The 16791-nt window shown below is 50.3% G+C and overlaps 1 protein-coding gene across 3 annotated transcripts in view; it reads right to left on the bottom strand.

Annotated features, from left to right (window-relative positions):
• Positions 1-16791, bottom strand: part of KCNAB3 (potassium voltage-gated channel subfamily A regulatory beta subunit 3) — a 39002-nt gene that overhangs the window by 1597 nt on the left and 20614 nt on the right. For 2 of the 3 annotated variants that reach the window (XM_078378493.1, XM_072977173.2), the window contains exons 2-13: positions 11449-11492; positions 11135-11172; positions 10472-10551; positions 8349-8393; positions 8198-8242; positions 7486-7529; positions 6977-7063; positions 3341-3426; positions 3107-3227; positions 1885-1979; positions 1565-1685; positions 644-732 (exon numbers count right to left, since the gene is read on the bottom strand). In XM_078378493.1, coding sequence (XP_078234619.1) covers positions 644-732; positions 1565-1685; positions 1885-1979; positions 3107-3227; positions 3341-3426; positions 6977-7063; positions 7486-7529; positions 8198-8242; positions 8349-8393; positions 10472-10551; positions 11135-11172; positions 11449-11492 — 895 coding nt within the window. Of the gene's footprint in view, positions 1-643; positions 733-1564; positions 1686-1884; positions 1980-3106; positions 3228-3340; positions 3427-6349; positions 6386-6976; positions 7064-7485; positions 7530-8197; positions 8243-8348; positions 8394-10471; positions 10552-11134; positions 11173-11448; positions 11493-16791 lie in introns of all 3 variants that reach the window. The other variant, XM_072977172.2, reaches the window with a different exon arrangement.

Genomic DNA, 16791 nt, shown 5'->3' with positions numbered 1-16791 from the left:
TAATGCATTCTTAGCTGGTGGGAATTTGCTGCCAAGAGATTCTCAGTGAAGTGATAGTAACCCATGATCATAGTTCTGTCAATGGCTGTTACAGTAGGATCCCAGTATCCACAGGAGATTGGTTTTAAGCCTCCTGCCCCAGTAATGTCAAAAAATGCAGGAGTACCCCATATTATACATTGCATGGTCTTTGTCTCCCTCTAGTGCCCAGTTCCATTAAATACACCCTGGAAATACATATTAAATTCTGAGGGGTTTTTTTATTTAATATTTTCAGGCTGGGGATAAGTGAATCAGCATACACTGATCATGCAGATGGTGTGGGGGGGGTTATTGTACTACTCATAGTGAAAGCCCTAGGAAATTATGTTTTTTTCTTCTCCCAGAATATCCCCCTCTAATTAACCATGCTGGCAAGGGTAACTTTCCAAAGTTCTATGGGGAGCCCTCCATGTCTAGAGGAAGGTTCGTGCTGAATAATGCCAGCTATGGGGCTGGCCCGTAGGAAGGTTTCCGGAGGTGTCCAGCTGGACCACCCCAGAAGCAGGAACTCTGTAAATGAGAGCATTTCTCTCTGCATGCCTCTTCGGGACAGGACAAGGAGCGCATGTAAAGAAAAAAAAACACCCTTCGCCCTTCTCACCTGAATTGAGCCCAAGTTCTCGATGAGCTGGTCGGTGCTGGAGACCCCCAGAAGGACGGAGCTGACACCTTCCGAGCGGAGACACCAGGCTTTTTTTGGGGGGGGGGAGAAGGGTTGGAAAGAGAGGTGGGGAAGACAGATATTTGAAACAGATGACTTCTCTCTTCCTGGTACAGTCCCCCACCCCAGACAGGCTCCAACTCTCATCCAGAGCTTGGAAAGGTTGTTTCCAAAATCAACATGTGCTTGTTAGCATTGCTTTCAGCAGTAATTCTGATGCTTTTAAGGACTTGTGACTCGTGAGTAACACTACCCATTAGTAGCGCATCACAAATGTGTTGCATTCCATTTTTAAAAAAAAAATAATAGTATGAAAGATGACCGAAAGGGTCAATTATGACACACACACCCATAACATTTTGAAATAAAGATTAAATATTAACTCAAAACCAACATGTAACATTCCTGATTTGGGGATTATTCTTTAAAATATCCAGAGGAGAGATGGGATCTGCTTTCGATCATCCCAGGGTGCAGGATACACAACAATGGGCTTAAGTTACAGGAAGCCAGATTTTGGTGGAATATCAGGAAAAATGTCTTAACTGTTAGAGCAGTACAACAGTGGAACTAATGACCCTGGGAGGTGGTGAGGCATTCAAGAGAAACGTAGATACCTACCGGGCAGAAATCCTTTGATTTGGATTCTTGCCTTGAGTCGGGGGTTGGACTCGATGGCCTTATAAGACCCTTCCAACTCCATGATTCTGTGATTGTACGGGAACCCCAATACGGTTGTCCCTCCCTCCCACCCCCCGATGTGAGACCACCCCACGGGGACTCCCTCCACACCTGCCTGCCCTTCCCACCAGCTGCTGCCCCCGAACCCACCCAACACCAAACCCCCCGCATCCTGCTCACCGATCGCCAGCTGCGCCACCGTGCACCCTAGGCGCTCCGCAATCGGGTGGAGTTCCTTCACTTTCGCCTGCTGCTTCTTCCCATCCTCGCTCTGCAGCTTCTCCTTCAGCCACTGGTACCCCTGCAGGAGGGAGGAGGACCCAAAAGAGGGCGGCCACATCAAGGGAAACCCTTCAGCGCATGGGGGGGGGCAACGAGACCCCAACTTAAGCTAAGCTCCACAATTCGTTTGCATGAAAAGCAAACCGCAGGCAACGAATTTGCAAGGAAAACAAACCGCCGGTCGTGGGGGGGTGAAGGACACCCAGAGCAGGACATACCTTCATGGCTGCACGGCAGTTTTCGGGGACCCTCTCCTCGTATTTTCCTGTGATAAGTCCACATGCCAGCGGAGACCAGGTGATGGCTCCCACCCCTATCAGGAACAAGAGACAGGACAGGGGATGACCAGAGCCCAAAGGGAACAAACCCAGTCTATTCGCCACCCCAGGTGAACCGATATCATCCTCTACTCCCCAGGGCTGTGTAGCAAAATAGAAGGCAAGAAGGGGAGAAAGCTCCCTGTAATTTTACCCCAAGTTCCTCCGAGGGAGGGGTACCAGGCATGGACTATAATACCTTTTTCTGCCCCTAGGGCCTCCGTCGGCGAGCCAGTTTCATAGAATAAGTAGAGCAGAAAACTAGGATTCAGGAGGTAAAGGTAAAGGTTCCCCTTGACATTGAGTCCAGTCGTGTCTGACTCCAGGGCGCGGTGCTCATCCCCGTCTCCAAGACATAGAGCCAGCGTTTGTCCGTAGACAATTTCCATGGTCATGTGGCCAGCAGACACGGCAGTCGCAGACACGGCACACCATGACCTTCCCACTGAGGTGGTCCCTATTTATCTACTCGCATTTTTACATGCTTTCGAACGGCTCAGTTGGCAGGAGCTGGGACAAGCGACGGGAGCTCCCTCCGTCGCGTGGATTTCGATCTTACGACGGCTGGTCTTCCAACCTTGAAGCGCAGAGGCTTCTGCAGTTTAACCCACAGCGCTACCCACATCCCATCCCATAGGTGACGGGAGGAAAACACTCCTTAAATACCTCATGTACTTGGAAAAACCTATCAAGGTCACTACGAGGGGTTGCTGATAAGTACTGAGCTTTTCCCAGAAAAAAATCGAGGTAGGAAGCTATACATTGCAGGGTGTATTGACCAATTTGTCTGTATTCAACGGTGCAAAAATCAACTACCTATGATTTTAACTTATATTTCATGTTCAGGTCAAAAGTGAACATGGGGGCACCTCCAGAAAAGTTCAGTGTGGAAGCGTATAAACCAGGCTGACAGCACAGAAGAAGCGAAGCAAGATTCTTATATACACCCAGCACAACACAATCCTGATTTTATGTCGATCCTCAGAGTGATTTCTTTCACTCCAGATTCTCGATGCGTCTCTAACATCTCATCTTTTATATCTCATTTATAGAGTGGTTGGTCCTTGGGGACCCCCCGACCCCCCACCCCCTCCGTAACCTGCTCTCGAATCCTTCCCCGTACCGATCTTGTGATAGAGCTCTGGAAGTTGCGTCTCCACCTTATCCCGCTGGAACATGTGGTACTCGGCTTGCTCGCAGACGGGTGGAATGAGGTTGAATTGTCGCGCCACCGAATAGGCCTCCTAGGTTCGGGAAGAGAGAAGCCAAATAAGGGGTTCAGGGAAGGATGTCACACTCCTCTGGGTCTACAATTATAGGATCAGGCTGCATGGCTCTCCAGAAACCCAGCATTTACCATGATTTCCATGGCGCTCCAGCGAGATGTCCCCCAGTACATGGCCATTCCCTGGTTGATGACGTACGTCATGGCCCGGACGATCTCTGGGGTGGAAGAGGAGGGGTGAGAAAAAGGCAGTAAGGGTGGGGGCAAGATTATTGAGGCTTGTCTTCGTCCCCTCCCAGCTCCTTATTTTAAGCAGGAAATCCAGAACCACAGCATCCCCAAAAGTTTCCTGGCCACCCACCAATGCTTAAAGACTTCTGATGAGGGAGGAGGACCCCCCCCCCCCGTTTACCTCTCCCCACTCCTCTAGGAAACGCCTTCCCCTCTCAGGTACCTATGCTGTTAATGACAGATGTTTTCAGCACAAAAACCCTACTAAATACAAGCCGGCTAGAATCTTTTGCCTCTTTTTCTTCAAAAGAATACACGACTCGTGTTATTTGTTTCTTCTTAATTAAGAGTAAGGAAATAGATAGTCAGGTCTAAGCTAAGAAAGGGGGGGAGGAAGCCAAGCAACCTCGTAACAACCTTCTAAAAATAATTTCCTAGAATGCTGGATTTGACACAGTTTTTTTGCCTTCCCTCTCCTTCCCTCAGTTTGTAAAACACGATCAGCTGCAGGTTGACGTTCATTTTGAAAAGGTGCCAGTTCTTAAAATTGGACTGAACTCAGAAACGCACAGAGAGAGAGAGAGAGAGAGAGAGAGATTGCCAGCTTTTCTGCTGGCCCCTGCTCCTGCGCCTTCAAAGGTCGTGCACTCTAGAGATTTGCGGGCAAGGGCCATCATCTCCAGGTAGAGAACCGTTTGCTTCCCGGTTTCTAAATACGCCCAGTGGCTCTTAAAAGGCGTGAGAGCCACCAAGCTGGTTTTCTTCAGATCCGTTGGCAACACAAAACACACAGAGGGTGCCACTCCATGCAACCGTACCCCACAGCTTGACTTCCCTCTCCAACCTCCCGATTCTTGCACCCGATATTTGCATGGCGATGATGGGGTCTCTACAGGACAGAGCCAGGATTCTCAGAGGGACATGAAATGGCTAATAGGAGCGATGCTGTATCCGCTTACTTCACAATAAACCCCACTCAACTCAGTGGGCTTTACTCCAGAGTAGGCGTGCATAAGATTGAGCTGTTAGTCACGTGGAAAGACGGCACTGTGTTATAGGAAAAGGTTTATACCAATCGCCAGCATGTGGCCAGTGTCATAGGAAGGATATTATGGGATTTCAGAAGGAGAGGCCAGGGCTCAACATACCTCTCAAGACCCCGACTTCACCACAGATCTTCATTTTCGTATCTCACACGGCAGTTTCCTATTTTTACTACTTATTTTTGGTTTAATGACTTTGCCACAGAAAATGCAAAAAAGGTCTCTCTTTTTTTGGACTGGGGCTCCCAGCTTTCTCTAGCCAGCTGGTTGGGGGATTCTGGGAACTGTTTTCCCCCCTCCAAAAAAATAAAACACCTCTTCCAAATTCAGCTGCTGGAGCCCCCCAATAAAGTCTCACCTACCTGTATGTGAATCAGAAACAGACTTCAAACGGCTCCTTGTGAAGCTTAATTTGTAATCTCAATATCAGAGGAAATGGGCTTCAAAGCACAGGTTAGATCCCTGCTCAGTATTATCTGCTGCTTCAGCCTTTCCTGACCCCACGCTTTCCAGATGTTTCATATCAGAATAGTCTAAACACATCTGGAAGGTGCTGGATTAGAGAGGATTCAGTTGGGATGCCAAACCGGGGCTGTTGCACCGAGCCGAGCTTGAAAAAGTTACTTCTTTTGGAACAAGAATGACCACCAGTCCCTCCCCAAATTTAACAGTGCCAAGCTCTGCTATGAAGCCATGCCATTTTTCGGAGATTTCAGCTGGCTGGAAAGGCTCGGCCCTCTTCAAACGCCACCCCCTCCAAGGTGCCCTGATGCCGTGAGATCAGGGCTGTGCTGAATTAAAGCATGCTTGATCTTTCTTTGGAACTGGGTGACGGCCTCTCTTTCTGGCAGGGTCTGTTTGCCCTTCAAAACGGTGTGGGAAGCAGAAATCCAACCGGTAAAGCTCTCTTTCCCCTGCCCCTTTGTGTCTGAAAGATCTCCTTTGTAAAAAAAGAAAGAAAAACCCCATGCGGGAGAAGCTTGCTCTCGGTCCCTCTAAAGGGAACCAGGCACCTCTGACACCCAGTAGATTCCTTGAATCACAGCGATCACCATGTGCAAAAGTAACCAGGGACACGGGAGTCAAGGCCAAAATTAACCAAGAGTCATGTGCCCCTTTAAAGAGGATCGACTTGAACATCACAGAGGCCAGAATCCAACGACTGATTCAGGATGGTATAAGTGCAACAGCATAGCCTGAAAAATTGCTGCCAATTAAGAAAAAAATGTGCGTGTTTTCTCTTATCTTAGCAGGGCAAAAAGGTACCACTGGATCCCTAACAAGGAACACAGCTGTTGACTCCCTAACGGGTGGTGATCCGTTGCGAGTGGTTTACTCCTTTGCACTCACTCACACCTTCTAAGATAAGTAAGAGGAATCTGGCCACTGCCTTCTACAGCTGGGATGGATCTCCCGGGATCACCTAGTTCAATGGTTCCAAACCTTGGGGCTCCAGATGTTTTTGGACTGCCACTCCCAGAAATCCTGGCTGATGTTGAAGGCTTCTGGGAGTGGCAGTCCAAGAAGATCTGGAGACCCAGAGGTTTGGGAACCCCTGGTCTAACGGAACACCCTCCTGATTGCAGGTTTTGGCACAACCTCCTATGGATCTTGGGTCACGTCTCTGACGCCACCGACGTGGCAAGCGTCAACTACAACGTTTGAGTCTTTAAGGTGCCAAAAACACTCTGCTATCGTACTTTTGGAGGTCTCTCGTGCCTTGCCTTGAGAGGTATGAGACTCGGGCTTTCTTAGGATCTGGGGAGGAAGAGAGCAAAGAGGGTGGGGTGTGCATAGACATATATATATATATTGTGATCTCAATATATATATTTGGAGATGGTAGGGGGGCATCAGTCTGCAGTACCTTCCAGCAAGAGCAATCGGAAGTTCGGGTCGCATTCTGCGGAAGGGGAAGGAGAGAACCCAGTGAGACAAGGTGGGAGTTTTGGGAAAGGCCTGGCTGCAACAAGAGACTCAGGCTTCTACGTGGGAGAGAGGTGGCCTCCGCCACTGGCCCCTTCTGTGGCCTTGGGCACGTCCCCTTCACCATCTCTGGGTGTCTCGGTTCTCCCTACCCCACCCCTTGGCCGGGAAAACGGGATTAACCTTGGCCGTTCTGGTCTGGAAAGGATGGTCCTCAGTGCGAGGAGCCTAGAGCATGGAAAAGTTCCTCTCTTTTTTTTTGGACTAGAATTCCCAGGACTGGGAATATTAAGCCCGGGGTTGAGCGGGAACGCCATCATGAAAAGCTTTCTAGAAAGGAGCGGAGCAGACAGATATTGACGGGGAAGATCCTGCATGAGCAGGGGGCGGTGGTCTTTTTTGCCAAGCAGAGCAAGGGGGTGGGTGTTTACAGGTCATGGGATGTTCACTAAGAAGAAGCTTCTACTCTTCCCCCCCTCCAAAAAAGCTGCTTAGGGTGACGTCGGCGAAGCAGCTGGGAGTTTTTCCTGAAGCTCTGAAGCAGGAAGCCGACGCTGCGGCCGCTCACCTTCCATGGGGCTGTTGGCATCCATCCGGTTGGCGAAGACGATGTCCACGTATTCCAGCTGAAGCCGTTGCAAGGACCCCTTTAAGCCTAAAAACGTGCAGGGGGAGAGGAGAGAGGAAAGGGTCTCAGACTCATCAGCTACGTATTTCCCTTCTATGGCCGACGCCGGCTGCTCCCTCAAGGTTGTAGAACACCTTTCCGCCAGTGAGATCCCCCCTCCGCATTTTGTGCTGGACTACGAACCCCATCACCCCGGTTCCTGGCTGGGGATGACAGGCATGGTAGTCTAGCGCACCAGAGGACTTCCTCAGAAAGAACCCTGGGATCCTGATTCCTCCGCGGCTTTCCTCCCCTGAACGGCAGCCTTCACATGTTCTCAGAGACCACCTTTCCCCTTCGCCACCCCCACACGGACTACTCAGCGGCTGCCCCATAAACCAGCCCCCCCCGAACCGTAATCGGCCACCTGCTTTTTCCTCAAACCCCCTCCCAGTCTTTGAAGGCCTTACCTTCAATAATGTGTTTCCGTGATAACCCTCTCTCTGTCTCGGCCCTGGAGCGCAAAAGAAGAAGGAGCAAAACTGAGGGTCCCCTTCTTGCGACGGGGCCCCTTTCCTCCCGCGTCCTTCTGCAGCCAACCCGGTCCCTTTGTGAAAGCCTTGCAACCACGAGGTGAAGGCAACCGCACCTTCTCCGGCCTTCTCAGATAGAATTGTCTTAAACAGGGAGGTTCTATTTAGCCCTAAGGCATAAATGGCCTTGAAATGACCAGGCTAGACCCATGTCTGTCCTGCACTAGGATAGACCAGGGTCTGTCCTAGTGAAGCTTTTCCCCAACTGTGGCCCCTTCACAGGTGTTGTACTACAACCCCCAGAATCCCCTAGCCAGCTAGAGATTCTGGGTTTTGTAGTCCAGGGCTTCTGGATAGCCCCCAGTTAGGAAAGACTGTTAGAGAAGGTCCGTCCGTATTCAGAGGTCCTGTCCGTATTCAGATTGCACATCCCTCACCGCTCACAAACTGGGTTCCACATCCCTTTACGCATCAGGAAAAGTGTGTGTTTTATCAACACCCACTCCGAAAATTCACCACCGTCCATGCCTACAGCTGGACCTCTTGACCGGGAGCAGGGAAATGCCTCTTCTAAAATCTAACATTGGGCACAAACAGGCCTCAGGACTTTGCCTTTCCACCCATTTCTCGGGGACCCCCGGATACTTACTGGCCTCCCCAGTAAATCTTGGTGGTGACGACGTAGCTGGATCGCCTGGAGAGCAGACACAGAAGGGAGGTGAGTACAGAAACACACCTGCCTGGGAGAATATCTAGTATCCTCTCTGATCACAACTTTCAGGGTCAAACAAAGGCATTACCTCCATCCTTTGCTCTTCAGGATGTTCCCCAAAGTTTTCTCAGCTCTGAAGAATTAAAACAAAAAAGATGAAGAGAGAGACAGACAACTTTCTTTGTTTCATCAATGGCCAAATCAAGACTTTAATTTCTCCTCCAATCCACGGCAGGGCCTCCCGGCAAACCAGAAAAACATCCGCATGGCATGAGAGCCAAAAGTGAACATTTATTTCCAACATGTCCCCGAAGGTAACAGACATTTTTTGCCTCTTGGGGGTGTTTGGACTTTGGGGAATAAAGGCCACCGGCTGAGTCTAAGCGGATCCCGGTCGGTTGCGATCAGGATCTCAGCGTAGCTCTTTGGACCTGCCTTTCCACACTGAACGGTAACAATCAGAATTTGGAAAAGTTACTCGGTCCCTCTCGGACTACAACGCCCAACATCCCCAATCTTTACTTGTAGGTTTTATGGGGAGAACATTCAGATCTCCCTGGCACGGCTTGCTGAACGTAGCCAACCTCAGAAAAAAATAACTTTAAAAGGAGAGACACCGGCGCGAGGTGGCTGAGTTATCTCCTGGTGTGACGGATTCTCTTTGTTTTGAGACCCAGCCTTTGGTCAGTGGAGACTAAAATCTCCCCCTCCTGCAACAGGCTTCAGAACTGTTAGTAATTTAGGAAGCCAAATATGTTGCCCTGTTTTCTGCTTTTGTGGAAAGATCGCAGGGTTTACACCATACAGACAAGGGAAATATGCAACGGAATATCACAGACCGATTTTTGTGCCTTGATCTTATCCCCCCCACCCCACCCCCGCTGCATCCTTTACCAATTTCCTCCTCTGAACCCAGAGACATCAGCCAGGTAAGGATCCTGGTCTGGCCGTGCAGTGAACTCCCTCTAAAAACAATCCCCGGATCGCTCTTTAAGATGCGACCATTTGGTCTCTTTGGGTGGAACAGCTTTATTTCGTAGCTGGGGACTCAAAATTGTTCTGTATGGTTCAGTGCCTGATTTCCATCCAGAGCGCCTTCAGTGAGGTGAACGAGCGCTACTGTGGAATAGCGCTGGTCGAGCGCCTGATTTCCATCCAGCGCGCAATCAGCGATTGCGCTCGTTCACTTAACGGATTGCGCGCTGGATGGAAATCAGGCGCTCGAACAGGGCTATTGCACTGTTTCATGCCGACAGTTGTAACCCCAGAATCCCTCACCCAAAAAAGGCGTTCTGGAGGGCGTCCGTGCAAAAAAAAAAGGGTAACCTACCAGCCAGCCACACTGGGTTCGTTTTTGCAGATCCGCTCTCCCCCTCTCTCAAACACACACTCGCCCCGTGCGTTGTCCGTGCAAGTCCTCTCGCCCTCCCGTCACCTCATCTCACCCTGTGACAGACTGCATCTCCATTTCTCTTCCCCCGCCCTCTTTCCACCCGCTCCGGTTTTCTTGCCGAGCCAGCTGACCCCCAAATCCGGCCTGAAAGAATCATGTCATGAGCTTTTTAATTACAGCCTCCCAAAAAGCCCTGAGAGAGACGGCTCTTCTCGGCCACAGACGTTATCTGGCTGGCAGGAGTGAGGTGGGGCAGCTGTTCCCCCCCCACCAGTCCCCCAAATGGAATAGGGCAGAAGAGAAAGGAGGAAGAGGGTCAGGAAAGGAGTGTGTGTTGTGTGTGTGTGTGTGGGGGGGAAGTGCTTGGGAAAAAAAATTACTTTTGGGGAGTTTGATGCCATAACGACAGGATTCTGGGAGCTGTGCTCCAAACGGGCCATTTTTTTACTGGACATTTTAGCCAGTGCTCAAACCTTGATGAGATCTCAAGGGGAAGTAAAAATGAGATCTCTGAGCATGTGAAGAGTCCATAACCTTCCCTTTCTTGCCGAGCTCTTATAGGTAGTCAAGATTTAGATCCGCGGGTCAGATCCCAGGCGGATGGGACCTTCCTAAAGACCTCCTGCTGATGGAGAAGCTTGAGGCGGGAGGCTAAATCCGAGGGCGGGCTGGTGGACGTGAGGGGAGAAGCTGCACCAGTGGAATTTCTCCCTGCCCTGGGGCTCTGCGAAGCAGGAATGAGCCATTCTGCCGGGGCTTCCTGGGGCTCAGCACCCCTTTCGGGAGAAGGGAGTTGAGCATGTAACGGCCGGACATACTTGCCAGAAGCGTAGACCTCGGCCGTGTCGAAGAGGTTGACGCCGTTCTCGTAAGCAATGGTGAGCACGTTCTCCGCCATCTGGAACCAAGGAGAGAAAGGGGGTCACGCCAAAGCGACGTGTCGAGAGAAAACCAACAGAGCAAAAGCCACAACAGAAAGAGATTTCTCTGCTCCAACTGTTCCAGCCAGTGTGCGAGGGTCGTGGTTAGAACATCAGACGAGGACCCGGAAAACGTGAGTTCAAATCCACACTTACCTGAAAAACTCACCGGGTGACCCTGAGCCTACCTAACCTTGTCAAGTTGTTGTAAACATAATGTGGGGGTGGGAAAAAAATCACAGGACGTAGGCTATAACTCTAACTAACTAACTAACTAACTAACTAACTAACTAACTAACTAACTAACTAACTAACTAACTAACTAACCAACCAACCAACCAACCAACCAACCAACCAACCAACCAACCAACCAACTACCTAACTACCTAACTACCTACCTACCTACCTAACTAACTAACTAACTAACTAACTAGAGTTATAGCCTACTTTAATAAATAAATAAATCTTTACAGAGAGATACAAGTCTCTTTTCTTGATTTTTCTGCCCAAGATTGAGCTGAGTGAGGAGGAACAGAAGATGGGTTAAACATTGGTCCTTACCTCATCCGAGATCTGGGATCCAAAGGTGACCCACGTACCTGCAGGGAGGAAACCAAGCCTTTCAGGTGAGTGGTGATGACGGGGACCTCGCCCGGCTGCCTCCCTTTTATCCCCCCACCACGCCAAAGAAGGCCAATGTGTCAAAGGGTGCTCCCCATCCCAAATGAAGGGGCCCCAGCCAGAGTGATGGGTCCACTAGGGTCAGGTGATCCCAGGACTGGACCTGGACAAAAAAATTTTTTGGAGGGGGACTACAAACCACGACCACATTGCTCTCTTCTCTCCCCCCCCCCCCGCCACTTCTGGGGACTCACCAAGGCCAAGACAGGAAACACGAAGGCCGGATTTTCCAAGGTTCCTGCATGCGAAAGAGAATAAGAAAGAAACGATAATAGCCTTGACACAATGCCAGAGCTGAGCCTTTAGGACATCCGGGGGGGGGGGGGTCCCTTGGAATCATTTCGCAGCTCCTACCCTCATGGTCCCACCTGAAAGTCCCCAAATGCTTCCCCCCACAAGATCCCAGCGAAAATACCAAACCCTGCCAAGTTTTTTCTCCAATGACCAGCCATCCCGTGAGGGCTGGTTTTGGGAGAGAAGGCCACCCTAGGCTCAAAAAGGGGTAATTTAAAACAAACAATCATACACACACACACACCAGCCCAGTATTCAGAATCATCGGGAGATCCCTTGGGATCTAGAACCCCATCTTGCTGCAGGAGGGTCGAAACCCCGCCTTCCAAAAGAAAATAATAATAATAAAAAGACGTTCTCCCAGAATCAAAGACACCTCTCCTTTTTTTTTGATCTGCTGAAGGTTGTGCAGACAGTCAACCTGAAATCAAAAAATGCAGCACACACTCGTTGTGACCCTGTGTGTATGTGTGTAAAGGCTGCACTTCGTGGTTCCTCATCCAATGTTCATTCTTTTTTATATACATAGTCGAGAGGTTCCCTCGCTAACCCAAAAGCAGTGGTCAAACCGCAGGACTGCAGTCCAGACTCTGCGCACAACCTGAGTTCGATCGCAAGGAAGCCGGCTCAGAGTTGACTCAACTTTCCATCCATCCGAGGTTCAGGGCGGGCAATGTGTAGCCTGCAGAGTTAAATTGTAAACCATCCAAAGAATGCTTTAAGTGCTATGGGGTGTGCTATATAAGCAGCACACATTGCTTCGCTCTCTGTATTGTTTGTGCCAACTGGAAGAATGCTTTCTCGGACCTCCTGTACCTTTTGTTAAAACCTTCCTCCTCATTTTACTGCCTGCTTTATTGTTTCCTGTTCATAGTGGCAGCACTATTGTTGATCATTGTTACCCCTAATTATGTTACCCCTAAAGATACTCCCACCCTTCCCCACATGGGGTGGGGGCATCTTTAATTATGGAATTCTTTTCATTATTATTTTTTTTCTACATATAGGTAACAATGGCCCCATAAAGCCATTTTTCGGCCCGCCTGGGATGCCCAACCCTGTAAGAAATTCTGGAAATTTGGGGGCCCTGTTCTATGCCAGGAAGCCTCTCGGATCTGCGGTTTTGCAATGGAGCAGGAAGGGGACCCCCCCCCCGAGCAACGTACCAGTTTGACTTCTCTTCGTTTTACATTTTGGAGGGGTTGGTGCCCTTCCTATGGGTCCCTGGGGTTGAAAATGGAGCACTTAAACCTTGCAAAATTTTAATAGTTTTTTAAAATGTATATATTACTGGATTAAAATGTATATCTTACTGGAAGAATTCGACGACAGAATTAAGATTGATAGAAGAAATATCAATAACCTCAGATATGCAGATGATACCACTCTGATGACAGAAAGTGAGGAGGAATTAAAGAACCTCTTAATGAGGGTGAGAGAGGAGAGCGCACAAAATGGTCTGAAGCTCAACATCAAAAAAACTAAGATCATGGCCACTGGTCCCATCACCTCCTGGCAAACAGAAGGGGAAGATATGGAGGCAGTGACAGATTTTATCTTCTTGGCTCCATGATCACTGCAGATGGTGACAGCAGCCACGAAATTAATAGACGCCTGCTTCTTGGGAGGAAAGCAATGACAAACCTAGACAGCATCTTAAAAAGATGACATCAGAGACATCACCTTGCCGACAAAGGTCCGCCTAGTCAAAACTATGGTTTTTCCAGTAGTGATTTATGGAAGTGAGAGCTGGACCATAAAGAAGGCTGACCACCGAAGAATTTATGCTTTTGAACTGGGGTGCTGGAGGAGACTCTTGAGAGTCCCCTGGACTGCAAGGAGAACCAACCTATCCATTTTGAAGGAAATCAACCCAGAGTGCTCACTGGAAGGACAGATCCTGAAGCTGAGGCTCCAGTACTTTGGCCATCTGATGAGAAGACTCCCTGGAAAAGACACTGATGTTGGGAAAGTGTGAAGGCAAGAGGACGAGAAGGGGACGACAGAGGACGAGATGGTTGGACAGGGTCATCGAAGCGACCAACATGAATTTGACCCAACTCTGGGAGGCCGTGGAAGACAGGAGGGCCTGGCGTGCTCTGGCCCATGGGAGCGCGAACAGTCGGACACGATTGAACGACTAAAGAACAAAATATCTTACTATGTTTCTAAATCTACTCTTTTTTAGTATTGTGAGCCACTTTCGGTCCCCTTATCGGGGAAAAGGCGGCCTATCAATAAAACAAACAAACAAACTGTGGGGGTGTTGGGATCAGCATGCATGCGCACACATCCCTATATTGTGTCCCATCGGCTTTCCGCAATGCTGGCGCAAGTGGGACCAGAAGCCGCCCCGGCCAGGCCTCCCCGGGGTCCTCCCTCGGATGCGGCAGAAGTGTGCGGCTCCGCTCTGTGCGCCCTGTCCACCCTCTTTGGGCTCGTTAGCGCTGCCGTGCGCACCCAGTGCGCCTCTCGCGGCTTCATTAACGAACAGAGCTACCGCTGTGAGCGATCAGGGAGATAAAAATAGACAGGAAGCCGAGAGCTCGGGGCTTCAAAACGGGGTCACTGCTGGCGGTGGCTGGAAGCTTCTGTGAGGGAAAGAACGGGGTGGGTTTGGTGGCAGAGGGGGGGGGCTTGCAGGACGGGACAGGATGGATAAAGCTGCAAAGACCGGCGATCTTCTTTCCTCCGGCCATTTTTCAGACTCGTTGCTGCTATATTTTTTGGGGGGGTGGCGGGTGAAGGATGGCTTTATACCCTCTCCAGATGTTCCTTGTAAAAAAATTGCCCAGTGGGGAGGCGAAGAATAATCCAGACCGGCTTCTCTGAGCCGTGCCGGTGGGCAGTCTTGGCTGGCACGCGAGAGCAAAGAAAATCAAGATGATTCCTCTGAGCATGGGTGGAGTGCACCTCCAATGCTACCAGGTAACCCCGCCACACACCACACATCAAGGAACGGGAGACGGTAGGGTTTCCGAGAGCGGTCAGGAAACCGTGACCAGCCTCGCGGCCACTCTCATGTTTTAGACTACTTCCCAAATGGGCCGCTGTTAATACTCCCAGTGTTTTGGACCACAGTGCCCATCATCCGCAGTCGTCACCGCTAAATGTGGAGGACGATCAGAGCTGTAGTCCAACAGTTGTCCAGCCCTGCGGTCGAGGCACCAGCCTGGCTTTCTCCCCGGAGCTCAGGAGCGTCGCTTTTTTGGACTACAACACCCAGAATCCCCAGTCAGTGAAGGCACAGGCCATGCTTCTCTCCCTACTCGGGTAGCAACCCGACCTCCCAGAGCAAAACGCCTGGACTGAAAAAGAGGATCAGGGCCCCAGGAGACCGATAGAGTCCAATCTCTTTCGCGCCACCAAGTGCCGGCTCAGTGACTCCGTGGCGGTCGCTTTGCACCTCAAGCTCACCAACCCACCTCGTAGGGTTGGTGTGAAGATAAAATCGGAGCGCATGTCGTGGGGGAAGACCACGCTGAATGCTGTCAACTCTCTGGGCAAAATATGTAATAATAAATTGCTGACTTAATATTCCTTATGTGCCCATTGAAGGTGTAGAAGTTGCTCTTTTGGATAGAGAAATTACTCCTCGATGCTCTAAGCCAGCACGGTCAAATGGCAGTGTAAAAAGAACGGCTGTCCCTGGCTCTTGTTAAGGTTGACAACTTCTTTTCGAAGCCATGCGCCTCTGCCTGGAAACAGCGACCTAAGGTGCAGAAACCAAGGGCTTTCCTTCTGTCCCCTCACCCTTCTGCGGAAATAACTATTTAAGCCTCCTCCCGCCTCCGTTGACAATGTCTCCACCAATTTTGCGGCAAATTTCGGAAGCAAGGCCGCGGGGCTGGTTCCCTCCAGCCCAAATTTGGCCATCTTGGCACGTGCGGAAGAGAAGGAGGTTGTCCTGTCGACTCTATTGGCTTCTCCCCTGACATACCAGGGGGATAAATATCGCCGTTCCCCAAACACCAGCTGCCGAGGTGCTACGGATCAAGGGTTGGCCTCATAATTAAACCATAAGGGTGCAGGTGGCCAACAGGTGGCCGAGGGGCCAGAAACCCAATCTCTCCCCAGGCCAGGATCCCAACGTGGCTCCAGTGGACCAGAACATTGTTCCCTATTAAGCAAGCCGGAATCTCTCCAACCGGATGTTAGGGGAAGCCCCACCGACTCCTATCCCCTGATACTCTCTGTATCCAAATGTTTATTTATTCAAAAATTATAGGCCACCTTTAAGGATCCAAAGCAGCTTAAAAGAAAAAAAGTTTAAAAAATGATAATAAATTATTGCAATCTTTAAAAAGCATTGAGCAAATATAGTTAAAACCCGTAAGAAGAGCAAGCTTAAGAACACAAAACACATGGGGGGGGGCAACAGCAATCTCCTTAAAAAGTAACTCCCCCCCCCCCCCGGTCAATCATGATTGGTTCGTGCCACCACTGCGCAACTCGACCCTTGCCCATCATGGCTAATAAAGGAATCTGCCAGGGTGGGGTTGGGGAGTTCACACCTGGATCCTGGAGGGCATCAACTCCTTGTTAAGAGAGGGAGTGGTCCTCGCCCCGTTAAAGGAGGCAGCGATTCGCCCACTCCTAAAAAAACCCTCATCTGGACCCATGTCTAGTGATCAACTTCCGACCAGCGGTGAACCTCCCTTTTCTAGGCAAGGTGTTGGAAGCTGAGTAGCTCCAGGTGCTGCTGGATGAAACGGATTATCTATAGATCCATTTTAATTGGGGTTCAGGCCGGGTTATGGGATGGAAACTGCCTTGGTCGCCCTGTTTGACGACCTTTGCTGGGAGAAAGACAGGGGCAATGCATCCCTGTTGATTCTCCTGGATCTCTCAGCGGCTTTCGACACCATCAACCATGGCGTCCTTCTGGACAGACTGGCTGGGATGGGAATGGGAGGCACCGTTTTACGGTGGTCTCGCTCCTACCTGGCTGATCGAATCCAGAAGGCGGTGCTGGGGGACAGTAGCTCTCATCCATGGCGGTTGCGTCATGGGGTTCCTCAGGGCGCTATACTGTTCCCCATGCTATTCAATATCGACATGAAACCGCTGGGGGAGGTCGTTAGGAGGTTTGGGCTGAGGAGTCAGCAATATGCTGATGACACCCAGCTCCACCTCTCGTTTTCCACCCATCCAGGTGTGGCAGTTGTCATTCTGAACTCGTGCCTGGACTCGATAATGGACCGGATGAGGGTCAATAAACTGAGGCTCCATCCAGACGAGTC

The sequence above is a fragment of the Pogona vitticeps genome, chromosome 6 (assembly GCF_051106095.1).
Source record: "Pogona vitticeps strain Pit_001003342236 chromosome 6, PviZW2.1, whole genome shotgun sequence".
Classification (NCBI taxonomy): Eukaryota; Metazoa; Chordata; class Lepidosauria; order Squamata; family Agamidae; genus Pogona; species Pogona vitticeps.
The sequence above is the reverse complement of the archived record's forward strand: the minus strand, read 5'-3'. Positions and strand labels throughout refer to the sequence as shown.